This window comes from Larimichthys crocea, chromosome XXII (genome assembly GCF_000972845.2).
Source record: "Larimichthys crocea isolate SSNF chromosome XXII, L_crocea_2.0, whole genome shotgun sequence".
Taxonomy (NCBI): domain Eukaryota; kingdom Metazoa; phylum Chordata; class Actinopteri; family Sciaenidae; genus Larimichthys; species Larimichthys crocea.
The window spans coordinates 17,691,254-17,705,772 of NC_040032.1; the positions used below are offsets into that span (position 1 = coordinate 17,691,254).

The 14,519-nt window shown below is 41.3% G+C and overlaps 2 protein-coding genes across 3 annotated transcripts; both read left to right on the plus strand.

Annotated features, from left to right (window-relative positions):
• Positions 1-251: 251 nt before the first annotated feature.
• Positions 252-7,360, plus strand: mtmr2 (myotubularin related protein 2). 2 transcript variants are annotated; one of them, XM_010731809.3, is made up of 16 exons: positions 252-579; positions 2,211-2,313; positions 2,405-2,428; positions 2,515-2,578; positions 2,939-3,033; positions 3,123-3,227; positions 3,467-3,571; positions 3,650-3,733; positions 3,819-3,968; positions 4,056-4,244; positions 4,410-4,595; positions 4,675-4,881; positions 4,969-5,061; positions 5,147-5,260; positions 5,344-5,520; positions 5,603-7,360. In XM_010731809.3, the coding sequence occupies exons 1-16, from the start codon at positions 500-502 to the stop codon at positions 5,765-5,767; spliced, it is 1,941 nt and encodes a 646-aa protein (XP_010730111.2). In that variant the 5' UTR covers positions 252-499; the 3' UTR covers positions 5,768-7,360. The 2 variants fall into 2 exon arrangements, with proteins under 2 accessions (XP_010730111.2, XP_010730110.2); XM_010731808.3 differs by having other exon boundaries at positions 253-579; positions 2,512-2,578.
• Positions 7,361-8,796: 1,436 nt separating this feature from the next.
• fam76b (family with sequence similarity 76 member B) lies at positions 8,797-13,347 on the plus strand. Its single transcript, XM_010731811.3, has 10 exons — positions 8,797-9,322; positions 10,711-10,775; positions 10,883-10,937; positions 11,057-11,212; positions 11,301-11,494; positions 11,642-11,692; positions 11,783-11,860; positions 11,945-12,080; positions 12,173-12,274; positions 12,973-13,347. Exons 1-10 carry the CDS (start codon positions 9,236-9,238, stop codon positions 13,060-13,062), a joined length of 1,014 nt encoding a protein of 337 aa, XP_010730113.1. The 5' UTR covers positions 8,797-9,235; the 3' UTR covers positions 13,063-13,347.
• The last annotated feature ends 1,172 nt before the right edge of the window (positions 13,348-14,519 follow it).

A 14,519-nucleotide genomic window follows, 5' to 3' on the forward strand; every position in this document is an offset into this window, starting at 1 on the left:
CCCAAGGACACCAAATAAAAGTAGACAAAAACAAACAAAAAGAACCATAAAAGTATACCAAATTACAAGAATACAACATTAAAAACAGGTTAAAATGGGACAATGCAATTGAATCAGTCAGATGGAAAAGACTATTTTAAACAGGTGGGTTTTGAGTGCGGACTTGAATTGTGAGAGTGAGTTGATAAAAAATAATTTAAAATAATAAACCATGATTTTCCTGACATGACTCCCACAACACCAACACCCGCAGCTGCCTCACAGCCACCGGGAGCAGGCCGGTACTCGCGGCCGCCGGCAGGGGGCGGCACCTTCCGGCTCCAGCGCTTCCTTGTGACAGGAGGACTGTTGTTGGGAGGCTGCTGGGAAAAGATGGCAGCTTCCCTTTGTGTGTGTGGATTTACTGGACTCTGAGAGGCTTTAAACACATTTCTGGTGACTACACGGATCTCCGTCGCACAGTGCGGGTCCTCCATCAAACACCGTGAGGCCGGAGAACATGGAGAAGAGCGGGAGCATCGACAGCCTGGGCTCGAAGCGCTCCTCTTCCCGACAGCCGAGTGTTGATTCATTGTCCAGGTAGCTAAAGCCACCACAGCACCTCGGTCAGAAGTTTTAAAAACCAACAAACAGGCTGTCTGTTCATGTTTTCAGATTTAAGTCCACTGTCATAACGTTACTGCAACGTTGACGTAACGCTTTAGCAACGTCTGTTCAAACCACAAAATGATGTAATCCAACAAAACAAAACAAAATGCCATTACTCGACCACAGATGTTGACTTTAGCCATTTAACGCTCAGATTTAATCACATTTATTGATTTAAATTCAAAGTGAATGTCCATGAGAAGTTGTCAGAGTTTAGACTGATACATGTCATGTGTTTACGTACAGCTAAACCTCTTAAATCAGCCACACTGTCTGCTGTTAATCACGTTTTTTTATCGTTTAGGCCACAAAACATCTTTCATATATTAAATTTACAAAGTTTATAAACAGATACAAGCTGCAGATCTTTATATCTGACAAGCTGGATGCAGATAATTCTTCATCTTTGCTTTATAAATGTTATAATTCAGTTTTTTTTAGGTTTATTTGTCATCTCAGTGTCTACAGCCTAATTTAATTGTATTTGACTATACTGCTATTTCTTATTTCTATAAAAATTGTATTCTATTTCTACTTTTATCTTAGCACAGGTTTAATTTCCTCTTTGCACATATCAAATTCCTGTGCTCATATTTAACTTCTTAGCACAGGTTTAATTTAAATGTAGATTTAACTTTAATGTATGTGTACTGTGTGTTTACTGTGTCTCATGCTGCTACTGGATGTTTGAATGTTTGTGTACAAGTGACAAGGTTGTGTTCAGAATATATCACTGTTTAAATGGATACGAACATATTATATAAATATGATATGCTACATGGTTGGTGCATATTTTGCAGACAGTCCTGTGAGATTATGTGTTCAGAAGTCTGATGGCATGGTGTTTAAAAACTGTTCTTCAGCCTGGTGTTACGTGCAGCCATGCTCCTGTAACATCTACCTGACGGTAACAAGGAGCACAGTGTGTGATTCAGGTGGCGGTGAATCGTTATCTGTAGGTTAATACAAGGTCAACTGTACAATGAGATGTGTTGGATGAGAAAAAACGGTCAGCATAAGAGCACTAGACTAAACATGGACCTAAAGAAATAAAATAGAAAAAAATTGGATTTGAAAAATCTGTGAAAAAGTGTGTGGGTGTGTGGTACTATAGCAGCGGTATCAGCAGTCATGACTCACATAATTAACTGATGATAAATTGTTAATTTTCAGTCAACTAATAAGTGATCGATTAAGAACTAGTTACTCAGGCTGACCGTACAGTGAATCATCATTAGTTACGACATCTGTAAACGTTGGACCCCGAGCTGATCTGGCAGGACGAGCACATCTGCTACCTGCACCGGTTTAGAGCCAGTTCTATCAAATTAAAATAATAAACAAGTGTAATATGTTCATTGTACTATTTAAAATATCTGAGGATTGAGAGTAAGAGTAAAGTGACAATTGTATACAAAAGTATTGCAAAAAAAAGCAGCAGCGGGTTGTTTTTCAGTCATTCAGTCGCTCCTTGGCTTATAAAAACAAAGAGCTGAAGAATGGCTGCGGTCACACCCTACTTAGTATTTCCTCTCATGGTTTGTCATGCTATCTCTCACCAGTACTTCCACCTCTCGCTCTGACCGCTCTGCCCAGGCCAAACCGCCCTCAGCGATGTCCTCTGACTCTGTGGCCACGTCTGCAGAGCTCTCCCCGGAGCTCAGGGTTAGTAAGCTCACTGAGATCCAGCAGCTTCGATAATTACTTAATTATAATGACTGACGCGTGACTCTTTTCTCTTTTCTGCACTCTGCAGGTTAAGCCTAAAACTCTCGCCAAGGTAAGTCATCTCATGAACATGGACTACATGCTACTCCAACAAGTTTCATGCTTTCGGGTCTGATTTGTGTGTAATATCTCCAGCAGGTGCCGAGAGATTCAGACAAAGAGGAACCACAGTTACTTCCCAATGAAACAGCGCAAGACATGGGTATGTTGTCTCTTTGCTGCAGTCACAGCAGCACTATTCTGATTGATACCGCTCGCCATAATTTGGTGCAAAAAAACATGAAAAGATGCATGATTCATTTATTTTATTACTTTTTTGCACAAATAACAATAAGTGAAATATTTAATTTTTTATGTGAACATTCCTCCCTCACATTTATAATAACTTAATAAAACTTTAGCTAAGTTATCTGTAAACTAAAAGTGCAGGACCCCCAAGTTGATCAAGCACATCTGTTACCAACACCAGTTTCTCAACCCTCATCTCTAGTAGAGAAGCTTTTTTTTCCACATCAAATCATCTTGTAATATGTTCATTGTGCTGTTTTTATCTTATCCACAGCCCAAGATGTCACCTACTTCTGTCCTTTCATCGGAGCGATGAGGGGAACAGTGACTGTTACCAACTACAGACTTTTCTTCAAATGCATGGACAGGGTATGATAAGTAATATAAATCACTATAAATACTTCAAAGACTCTTTTTTTGTTTGTTTGTTTTTGTTGAAGTGATTTTTGGTTTTCTAGGAGCCAGCATTTGTGCTGGACCTGCCTCTTGGGGTGGTCAGTCGTGTGGAAAAGATCGGTAGTGCATCGAGTCGCGGTGACGTGTCCTACGGGCTGGTTTGTAAGGTGAGTAATATGTGGAAATGGTCTGGAATAACTACACTTGTTTTTATATGACAGTTATGGAGTAACTCTCTCGCTGCTGTGTCAACAACGCTGTCCGACATAAATCCTTAAGAGAGAGCGAGCCTGTGAACAAGCTCCGTGTCTACAACAGCAGACTGTTTCAGCCTGTAGTGTTTTTACTCTCATACTGCTCTTGACCTCTGAGTTTGACCATGACCTGCTGCTCGGCCTCTGTGCAGGATATGCGTAATCTACGATTTGCACACAAGCAAATGGACGACACTCTCAGGAAGTCCATTTTCGAGGTGCTGATGAAATTTGCGTTTCCTGTTTCCAACGGACTGGTGAGTGACTTTTAGCCACACTGTCTGGTCTCTCTGCACTGTCTGCTGACTGATGAATTTCTCCCCGACTCTCCGTAGCAAATCTTCGCCTTCGAATACGGGCAAGTCTTTCCTGAAAATGGATGGAAGGTGTACGACGCTGTCTCGGAGTACAAAAGACAGGTATTTAAATATATAACACATCCTTATTGTTTGGCCTAATGTTAAAGAAAGTTTGTCAGAGCAGTTGCTTGTGTGTTCTTTAAAGGGTATACCCAACGAAAGCTGGAGGATAACAAAAGTAAACGATCACTACGAGGTTTGTGACACCTACCCGTCGACTTTGGCGGTGCCTGTCAACATCCCAGACGAAGAGCTGAAGAGAGTGTCTGCCTTCCGAGCAAAGGGAAGGATACCTGTGAGTATTCGGCATTCTAATGAATCTAATGAATTAGCTGGTTTGTTGGACTACCTGTGCTGATACTTTGTTGTATAATGTGTGAAGGTGTTGTCATGGATCCATCCAGAGAGCCAGGCGACGGTGACGCGCTGCAGTCAGCCCATGGTTGGAGTGAACGGGAAGCGCAGCAAAGAGGATGAGAAATACCTGCAGGCGATCATGGATGCTAATGCTCAGTCACATAAACTCTTCATTTTTGATGCCAGGCCGAGTGTCAACGCCGCTGCCAACAAGGTTTAACTGATTTTTACCTCCCATATAAAGTCAGGTCAGGTCAGGTCAGGTTCAGTTGTAGTAGAGGACTCTGTAGCTGGTAGGAATTTAGGACTTACTCAAAAACAGCTCAGGCTCTTGAACCATCTTCCTAACACTGTCTTTCTTCTTCTTCTTCTTCTTCAGATGAAAGGAGGTGGTTATGAAAGTGAGGATGCCTATCAAAACGCAGAGCTGGTGTTCTTGGATATTCACAACATCCACGTGATGAGGGAGTCGCTTCGCAAGCTGAAGGACGTGGTCTACCCCAACATTGAGGACTCCCACTGGCTCTCCAATCTGGAGTCCACTCATTGGCTCGAGCACATCAAGGTGAGCATTGATGACGACGTAGAAGGAAAAAAAACATCCGCCGATTTTCAGCTTCTCGACTAAGTCGTTGTTTTTGTAGTTGATCCTGGCAGGAGCATTGCGGATCGCAGACAAGGTGGAGTCCGGGAAAACCTCTGTGGTGGTGCACTGTAGCGACGGTTGGGACAGAACGGGCCAGCTCACCTCCTTGTCCATGCTCATGCTGGACGGTTACTACCGAACCATTCGCGGCTTTGAGGTGCTGCTCGAGAAGGAGTGGCTGAGCTTCGGTCACCGCTTCCAGCTGGTAAACAAACTTTGAGGTACTTCGGAAACACCACATACCACAGTTTGATCACTGACTGTCATCTCTTTTTTCTGATATTTCTTCAAGCGTATCGGTCACGGCGATAAGAACCACACAGACGCAGACCGCTCACCGGTTTTTATTCAGTTCATTGACTGCGTCTGGCAGTTGACTCGGCAGGTGAGCAAAGTGGTACTGATGTGGGTGGTTTCTTTTCTTTCTTGTTTTTCTTTCAAGGACTCTAACAAAGCCGTTTTTATTGCAGTTTCCTGCAGCGTTTGAGTTTAACGAATACTTCCTGGTAACTATCCTGGATCACCTGTACAGCTGCCTCTTTGGGACATTCCTGTGCAACAGCGAACAACAGAGGTTGAAGGAAGTAAGTTTCGATTGAGTTTTTGTCACTACTATGATTGCATATTGTTGTGTAGTCAGTGCCATGACATTTTTTTTTTTTTACAGGAAATTCCAAAGAGGACAGTGTCCTTGTGGTCTTACATAAACAGCCAGTTGGAGGAGTTTACCAATCCTTTGTATGTGAACTATTCCAACCATGTGCTGTTCCCTGTAGTCAGCTTACGTCACCTGGAGCTTTGGGTTGGCTACTACATCCGCTGGAACCCTCGCATGAGACCTCAGGTATGTTATCCAGCCTGCTGCAGAGCCTTGTTTACACTCCATACGTGCTCCGGCTCTTAAATGTTTTGTTTTTCTTGGCCAGGAACCTGTTCACCAGCGCTACAAGGAGCTGCTGGCGAAGCGTGCTGAGCTGCAGAAGAGAGTGGACGAGTTGCAGCGAGAGGTGACCAACCGCTCGGCCTCGTCTTCCTCTGAACGGGCGGGCTCCCCGACGCGCTCCATCACTCCAGTGCAGACCTTCGTTTGACACAGCTTGGACCCTCGCGGCAGGTTCGCAGAAGCTGAATCCTGCCTGTGAGAAGGTGCCATACAGCAGTAATGAGTAGGCCACAAGTGGCGCCATTAAGGACCTGTGCGGTGACACAGCTGCGTTCATACACTACCACCAAAAGTCTGATCTCTGATCACGTAGAGTCTTCTTGCAACAGAAGAGTGTCTGTCTCAGACTGCTTTACTACAGCCATATTTTACTCCGCAGTTGAGAGGACGTGTAACATGGGTACTGTTTAGCAAATCGACCTACCTACAATCAGTGTTGATGAGTTTTCAAAGTACACTAAAATATTACGCGGGTAAATTATGTATGCCTTATACACTTCATAGAAACACTCACTTCATTCCTCCACACTGCAAACATTTGTTAGATTTGAAGGCAATACCGCCGAAGCAATCATGAAGATGTACATTGCTGCAAAAAACAACTAAGTGAAATATGTTAGTTGCTTCAAAAAAAAACATACATACAAAAATAGAGTGCATTAAAAGAAGAGTCGTCTTCACAATCACTACTTTTAGATTGTTGTGACCAAATATCTGTTGTTTTTTTCACGAATAGAACAAACAAACACGTATGGCATTCCTCTCATCGAGTGAGTAAAGTTTTGTAAGTTTCATTTTTTCTAACTAGTTAACATTATTTATTATGCTATTAGTCCAGATTTATATTTATGGCTCCACAAACACCATCATGTTTTGTGTCATAAATTGATATTAAAGATGTCCAACCATGCAATATTAATAAGCCACATAGAATATGCATTCGTATGCGTTCATTTGTTTAGGGTGTTTTTTTAAAGCTAGTTTCAGCCAATACTCTTTTCTTTAATGTGTAACGACTAATAATTAGCTTTTATAGTTTAATAACCATGAATGAATATCTGTGCCTTGCTGTGAATGACTGATCTAACTAGAGAAAAGTCTTTAAATGCCAAGGTTATACAGTTAATACAGAGTTAATTGAGCCTTTCATCTGCAGTAAACTTAAAGTAGTCACCACAGTTTGTCGCATCAGCGTGACAACACAACACGCTCCAGTCTATTTCTTGGTTTTGTTGCAATTATTGTAGCAGAAGCGACATTAGCATTAATTACCTCTAATTATGAATATGGTCTTCCGATAATATGTGAGGAAAAAAAAGAGTGCCTTTTATTATAGCTGAAGAAATATAAAAGTCTGAAATTTAGAGTGTGTGCCAGAGAGTAATATTTGAGTGTAATGGCTCTGAAAACATTAATATAGTCAAGCTGTTTAATTCTCATACATAAATATTAGATGAACAGCTTAAATTGGCTGTTAATTTATGCCTATTAAAATTAAATCGTATTGTCCCTTATTATGAATAGTTCACCCTTTAAAAACGTACAGATAATAAAGTATGACAGTTCTTCCACATGGTTTAAGTGATACTGCAGTGCTGTACATATTTCATTCCTTCAAAACTTCTTTTGTTTTTTCTGAAACTGATGTACTGCAGGCAACAGCAAAGTCAAACTGTACTGTCAAATGTCAAACTGTATGAAAATGTTTAATTAATAAAAGTTCTGATACAATGGAGGCAGATTTTTGTGAACTTTTGGGCTCTTTTTTTGTGTTAGTGATAAGGGTCTTTGGTAATAAACAAGCATTTGATTCCAAAAAACAAGACAAATGGAGACAATAAACACAGGATTTACAGAAGGTGGATTCATTCAGGATCAGCACAGGAGTCTGAAGAGGTAGAAACGTTTTCCAGGCAAACTTAATTTAGAATAATGTTTTAAAGTTTATTCTTTACTTTAAAATAAACAATCCACAAACACGTTCAATAATTTCCGGTTCACAATTACTAAAAAAGTGATTGCCACTCTCATAATCAGCTGTTAATTACAGTTGGAAAGAAATGACAGATATGAGCTTCAGCAGTTCTTCAAATGGCAACAATCTCTGTTCTTTTGGAGAATTCTCGGTTTTCTACGTTTGTATGTTGTTTTGATGAAACTCTTCCTCAGTTTGTATTGGTAGCTTCAGTAGTGTCAGTCAGGTCCCGGGGCCATACTGTCAGGGTGTTTGAAAGTCACAAGACGGTCACAAGTTGGAAAATACATTTTCAACATGTTTTAGATTCTACAGTATGTGACCATGTTGTCAAAAGGACTCCAAACAATCGGTAAGACTAATCATTTGCCTTTCAGGGCTTCCATAGTAGTGTTTGCTCCTGTTTTAAAAGATCTGACAACTATCAACACAGAGTTTTTGAGGCTGATGATGTTATATTAATTTTATTTACACAACCTGTAACATGAATAAACATTTTTGATAAGGTCCCATGAAAATTGTTTTTATCAACTGCCACCAAGAAACATATATCGCAGGACATTTTACAGTTGAAAAATAAACCTATATCTTTGGCATTTCTGTACTTTAATATCTTGTCATTTATCAGCTGACATATACAAACAAAAAACCAAGCCAGAGGGCCAACTCTGTCCTGGGCTATATATATATATATATAAAATCTTGGTATTCAACGTGGAGTATCCCTTTAACATATGTAGTTCTTTTAATTAACCAGGAGGCAGAAAAAGGGCTACTAAGATGGCGGCGGCCAGAGCCAGGAATTTTGAGCTTCAATAAGGCTCAGTGACGTCATGCATACGCTGTCCATTCTTTATACTGTCATTGCTATTAGCTCGAATATCAGTTTATTTTCTTAATAAATTAATTTGAATGAAATGTAACCTGACATGAACGACTCCATAATAATAAATATAACACATAGAATAATAAAAGACATAAAACAAGGCGGAATAACAACGTTAACAACCGTTAAATTAGTTTAAAATTGCGCAGGTTTAACGACACGATTACCCGTAACGCGGCTCCCGTGTTGGATGAATCCGGACATCTGATTGGCTTGCTCTCATTTCAAAATGTAAATCCCGCGGACGGGACGTTGTGTCGCGATAGGTTTCCCTTTTTCTTCTTCTTCTTCTGGGAGCTCTTCTGGGCCACTTCCGGTTACATGACGACGACGACGACGACGACGGCGTCGATACAAAAAAAGAGCGAAGGAAAACAGGAAAATACCTTTCTTGGCGAGAACAGTGGAAACTTAGACATAAAACACCAGATCTGTGTGAACGGATCGTTTGTGTGTCCGTATCACCAACCGTCGACCTCAAGTTCGCGTGGCCGAATCACGTAGGAGCCGCGAGCGAGCACAGATATTTGGAGTTTATTGTTCTTCGCCTCCTTCCTCCAGCTAAGCTATTTCTGTGGTGCCCTACCTAGCCGAGCCAGCTAACGTTAGCTAACTAGCTGGATGCCAACATAGTGTGTGTGAGAGTGAGTGAGTGTGTTTATGTGTGTGTGTGTGTGGAGGAAAACAGCGCCGTTAATCCCTCTCGGTTCGCAGCTGGACTAACCTTCTCGTAGCCCGGTGACAGTTTGGAGAGAATGGCAACGTCGGCTCTGTACGCCTGTACGAAGTGTAACCAGCGGTACCCCTTCGAGGAGCTGTCGCAGGGCCAGCAGCTGTGCAAGGTACGCGAGTGTGATGATGAGAGGATGGCTGAGAAACACAAACACAAAGACACAAACATCACCCGAGTGTGTTGAGTAGATGGTGATGGTGGTAGAAGAAGTTACACGGGTTTGTTATGTAACAGCGTTTAGCTTCTTAATACCGGATCCAACCTTGTTTGTATCATCCCAACACGCTCATGCTGCTTGTTAAAGAGTCATAACACATTCACGACACGTCTGTACCGGCTGAATATATATGTGCAAATTAAAAAAATATAAAATAATCGCCGTTCATGCACACGCTTGCCAACTTGTTGCTCCTCAGATGTGGAGCTGCAGCTAACAGCTGAGGAGCAGACATGTTTGTTTGGAGCCTTGATGCTACAACAAGTCCTCTGTGTCTCTGCTTCTTTTTTTTATGTTGACAAAATGGAGAGTGTGTTTGTTTTTTTCACCCTGTAGAAGTTTCCTCAGAGGGCTTCTGCACAGGATACTTAAAGCACAAGGTCAACTAATGAACACTAAAATGCAAACTCAGTTAGATGTCTTCATCAAGGATGTTAATGTGTTAGACAACAGCAGCTCGTCCAACCTACGCTGCCCAGCTTAACTAGAGCAGGAACAATGCATACATGCCTGGAAAACCTGGAAACCAGTTTTCCAGTTATGGATAACAGGAGAAAATATCCTGGAAAATGATTTTCCTTTTAGCAGAGATTAAACTTAAAGACTGTCTATCAGAGCTCCTCAAAACTTCTGTAATAGTAGCTCACAGTGGGTGTAATTAACCTCATTAAAGACTCTACTTAATATTAATAATAAAGGTGTTAAGTGTAAACTGATGAGAGGCAGAGGCTGTTAATAATGCTAGGAAACCTGACTCCACTTTGAATGGTACATTCAGTTAAAGCTTGGTCTGAAGTTTTTGGTGTTTAGGCAGCAACGGTTGATATAATTCATGAGAAAAAATGGATTCAGGTTATAAATTATTGATAATACATTTTATTTACATAGTTATTGCTAAGCAACAGGCTTTCCAAATGATGGAGTACAATTAAAAATCAAAAATATAGTAACAAAATTACAATTGAGCATTAAAATAAGTAAAAAAAAAAAAAATCTAAAATAGAAGACAAGAAGAGATAGTTGTAAAAGTAGTGACATTAAAACATCTTAAATGTTATGCAGAGATAAACATATTAGTGCATGGAGCCATCCATGTCCATCATGCCGGCTACATAATGTCCTGGAAAATGGTGTCTTGAGAACAGTGGGACCCCTGACTTGGTGCCCACACTCAAACAGTCAGATCTTCTACATGTTTCACCTCAAAGACAGGAGTGTGCCGATATACGCAACAATGTACGAGGCAGTCGTCTTGACATTCCTTTGGTTTATCATTACAGGAGTGTCGCATTGCTCATCCAATAGTGAAGTGCACGTACTGCAGATCTGAGTTTCAGCAGGAGAGGTGAGATGTGTGCACAGAGTAATTTTTATTTTTGCCAATATATATATATGTACATTTTTTGCATTTCACATTAATTTTGTTGTCTTATCCTGTTGATTTGTTTACAGTAAAACCAATACAATCTGCAAGAAATGCGCCCAGAACGTTAAACAGTTTGGAACAGTAAGTAACAAGGTTTTCCTGTTCCTTTTTTTCCCCTGATGCGCTCTCCAGTTGTATTTAATGATCCAAGGTGTACATAGCGTACAGTTGTTGAACCAGTCTTATGTCTGTCTTTACAGCCCAAACCCTGCCAGTACTGTAACATCATTGCAGCGTTTATTGGGACAAAGTGCCAGCGCTGTACTAACTCAGAGAAGAAGTATGGACCTCCACAGACCTGTGAGCAGTGCAAACAGCAATGCGCCTTTGACCGTAAGGAGGAGGGCCGGAGAAAGGTACGAACCTCACACACATACCGTCTAATGTGACAGTAAATGTCTAACAGAGAGTTTAATGAGCTACTGTCTTCTACCTGTCCTACAGGTGGACGGGAAACTGCTGTGCTGGCTCTGTACCCTGTCCTACCGCCGAGTCCTGCAGAAGACCAAGGAGCAGAGGAAGGGCTTCGGCTCCTCTAACTCGTCATCCCTGAACGAGAAAGACCACCACTCCAGACCTCACCATCATCACCAACACCACCAACACCACCAACACAGACACAGCAGTTCTCATCACAAGTATGTCCTCTGCTTTGTGACTCACAGTTACATCCCCATGACAGTCACACTGTTGATTTTGACAATATACTGAAAAGATTTGTCTGTTTTATTGCCTTTACATGTTAACGAACGGTAGAAACTCACAGCTAACTTGTCGTTTTTCAGACTGAGTGGGAGCTTGAGTCCTGAGCAGGAGCAGGGACTGTGGAAGCAGAGGTAAAACTTCTAATTTCAGCTGAATAATCAGAAAATGACAACTTGATTGAATTTTTAGGCCTCAAATTTATATTTTGATTTTCTTTGCAGCCATAAATCGTCTTCAATCCAGAAGGAGACTCCAAAGAAGAAACCAAAACTGGAGATGAAGCCATCCAACGGGGACAGGTACGACATGTGCTGTACATTTTTCCTTCTACATCTTACCCACCTCAGTGCTGGCCTCATGCTCATTCCTCTCTCTCCCATCAGTAGTTCCATCACCCAGTCGATGGATTCTGGAGGAACCGACAACTTCATCCTCATCAGTCAGCTGAAAGAGGAAGTGATGTCATTGAAGAGACTTCTGCAGCAGCGGGATCAAACTATTCTCGAGAAGGACCGAAAGGTAGATTTACCCGCCATTGCCTGTTGAGTCTAAGCTGAGTACGTCGCTGCTGGTTTATTTGTTTGACGTGTTGATTATTAAATTTCCTCCAGCTCACGGAGCTCAAAGCGGACTTTCAGTACCAGGAGTCCAATATGAGAGTGAAGATGAACCAGATGGAGAAATCGCACAAAGAGTCTATGGAGCAACAGCAGGTAGGACACTGCATCACTAAGGTTGCATTCAGACAGAATCAGGCACTGGGGATGTGTCTATTTGTGCTGAACATGACAGCTATGAAACAATCAGAACACTGTAAATTGTGAGTCCGACACAGATTTAGAAGCTGGGTGCATGAAATCTACAAAACCAGAACACTACAGGTAGAGTGTCAGAGTTTAGTCCATGAATCCACCTGGATAGTCTTAGTTTCAGAGACATTTCAGGCTGACTGTGGAAGTTTGACTGGTCTGAACATCTGATTGCTCAACTTTTCCAAAATAACCCCAAGCAAAGCCAGTTCCATCAAAATTTCCATTCCTGAAAGTTCAACTTTGGTTTTACTTCAAACCATATTAAGTATATCATCAGTGTCTAGTCCTGTGTGCCATATACGTGCCAGCATGATGCATGTATGAGTCACGTGTTGCATTTTGTTTAAAGTTTGTTATGGCTACAATGGGCGCGTCAGTTGAGACATTTCCTGTCGATGTGGTGTTACTTTTTTATTATGATTGAAGCTCTGAAAGTGTGACTCCGAGGCTGACTGCTCCCTGTGGTTAACGCACCATAGGTGTGTTTATCAGTGCGGTCTGAGCAGTTAAAGGTAAAACACTTCAGCTTGTAGCGTCGGATGAATGATGAGTACTGTAAGTGATCTTTCTAACACCGTTAATCTTTTTTGTTTCCACAGTCCAAGAACAGGGAGCTGATGAAACAAGTGGCTGCCCTCTCGAAAGGAAAAAAGTTTGACCGGACAGGAAGTTCACTGCTGCTGCCCTAACAATAGGCCAGCCAGCGGGTAACAACACAGAGCGGCTTCATTGTTTTAACACTGTGAAAGTCTCCCTCCTGTGTTTCCTCATTGCCATCAACATCGATTATTTCTTAATTGGTAAAGCCAGAGACCATGTTGTACATGGAAAAATCAATTGTTGAATCAAAGAAAAACCTTTCTCTAAATGTCGACATATTTTAGATATTTTATGGCAACTTTTCCACTGGATCATGGGATGTGACTTTGGGATGGAGGATGGAGCCCTCGTTTTTTTTGTTTGTTTGTTTGTTTTTTTTAAACACTGCCGGGCCAAAACAAAAAAGCATGGTGTGCGTACGTGGATGGCATTCTGTCGACTCAGTGTACCCACTTCATTTTTATGGATGTCATGCAATTTATTTATTCAACAGTATTTCTTAGCTTTTTTTATTTCCTCACAACATACTAAGAGAAGAACCCCACGTTTGGGGGTTTTTCTTCAATAGCAATTAGTTCTATTTTTCTAAATTGATTATGAACGACAAGATCTCCTTAACGGAGACCCTGCGCAACTTTACAATGTATGCAAAATGTGGGATGGGTGACCACTGAGCTGCTGCTCAAACAGTAGAGAAGTCTCTCTCTCTCTCAGTTAACAATTCATAAATCAACCAATGAACACTCTGAAAGGCTGTCTGATAGAGAGACACCCCTTGGCTGCCCTCTTTCTCACTGTGTGACAGCTGTAGTGCTTTGCTGTTTCTCTTTAGTGGAACGATTGTAATAATGCATGATTTTACTGCCAGACACCGGTTGGCATTGTGGTCAGACTTCTTTTTCTCCTCCAGCCCCTCTCCCCCTCTCCTCTTTTAATTAGTTTTTTAAGAATCACTTGTAAATGTATTACTGGGGTCAGCCATTGTATTTAAACTATTGCTTGTATCTGTTTTAGTGAGTACAGTATGTGTATGGTAAGGCCAGTTGAAATTAACATGTCTGTAGAAGATGCTTTTTAAAGGAACACACCTATCACCTTGCATTATTGGGCTGGTTTCATACTGTGGCGTCCAGGATCACTTTTGTACTTTTTTCCAAACCAAGTGTTTTAAAACTATTAAAAACTGGCTAAACTGTTACTGTATGTTGGTTTTTATTGGCTGTTTTTTTAACTTTTTCAGCTGTTTGGGACCTCTGTAGTTATGACATAATAGTAGAGACATGGTAAACATTGTGTTTCTGTTGAATACATTTACACCACTAAAGGATTATCACTATTTATTTTAAGGACTTTGTCATTTTACTAACCAAACATTTATTCAGAGCAGAGCTGCTGTTCCTTCATGTCAAAAGGAGCTGGCTGAGGTTGGTTCAAGCATCTGATTAGGAAGCCCCCTGGGCGCCTCCCTTTAGAGGAGGAGACCCGAGTCAGACCCAGAACTCTCTGGAGGGACTATATAGTTCATCTAGCCTGGGAACACCTCGGC

What these genes read in the sequence shown, in the direction of transcription:
- mtmr2 (XM_010731808.3), top strand. Translation starts at nt 500, where the DNA reads ATGGAGAAGAGCGGGAGCATCGACAGCCTGGGCTCGAAGCGCTCCTCT. An exon ending in AGTGTTGATTCATTGTCCAG is followed by an intron (nt 580 to 2,210) that starts GTAGCTAAAGCC and finishes ATCTCTCACCAG; the next exon opens with TACTTCCACCTCTCGCTCTG. An exon ending in TCTCGGAGTACAAAAGACAG is followed by an intron (nt 3,734 to 3,818) that starts GTATTTAAATAT and finishes TGTTCTTTAAAG; the next exon opens with GGTATACCCAACGAAAGCTG.
- fam76b (XM_010731811.3), top strand. Translation starts at nt 9,236, where the DNA reads ATGGCAACGTCGGCTCTGTACGCCTGTACGAAGTGTAACCAGCGGTAC. An exon ending in TCTGAGTTTCAGCAGGAGAG is followed by an intron (nt 10,776 to 10,882) that starts GTGAGATGTGTG and finishes ATTTGTTTACAG; the next exon opens with TAAAACCAATACAATCTGCA. An exon ending in AAGCCATCCAACGGGGACAG is followed by an intron (nt 11,861 to 11,944) that starts GTACGACATGTG and finishes CTCTCCCATCAG; the next exon opens with TAGTTCCATCACCCAGTCGA.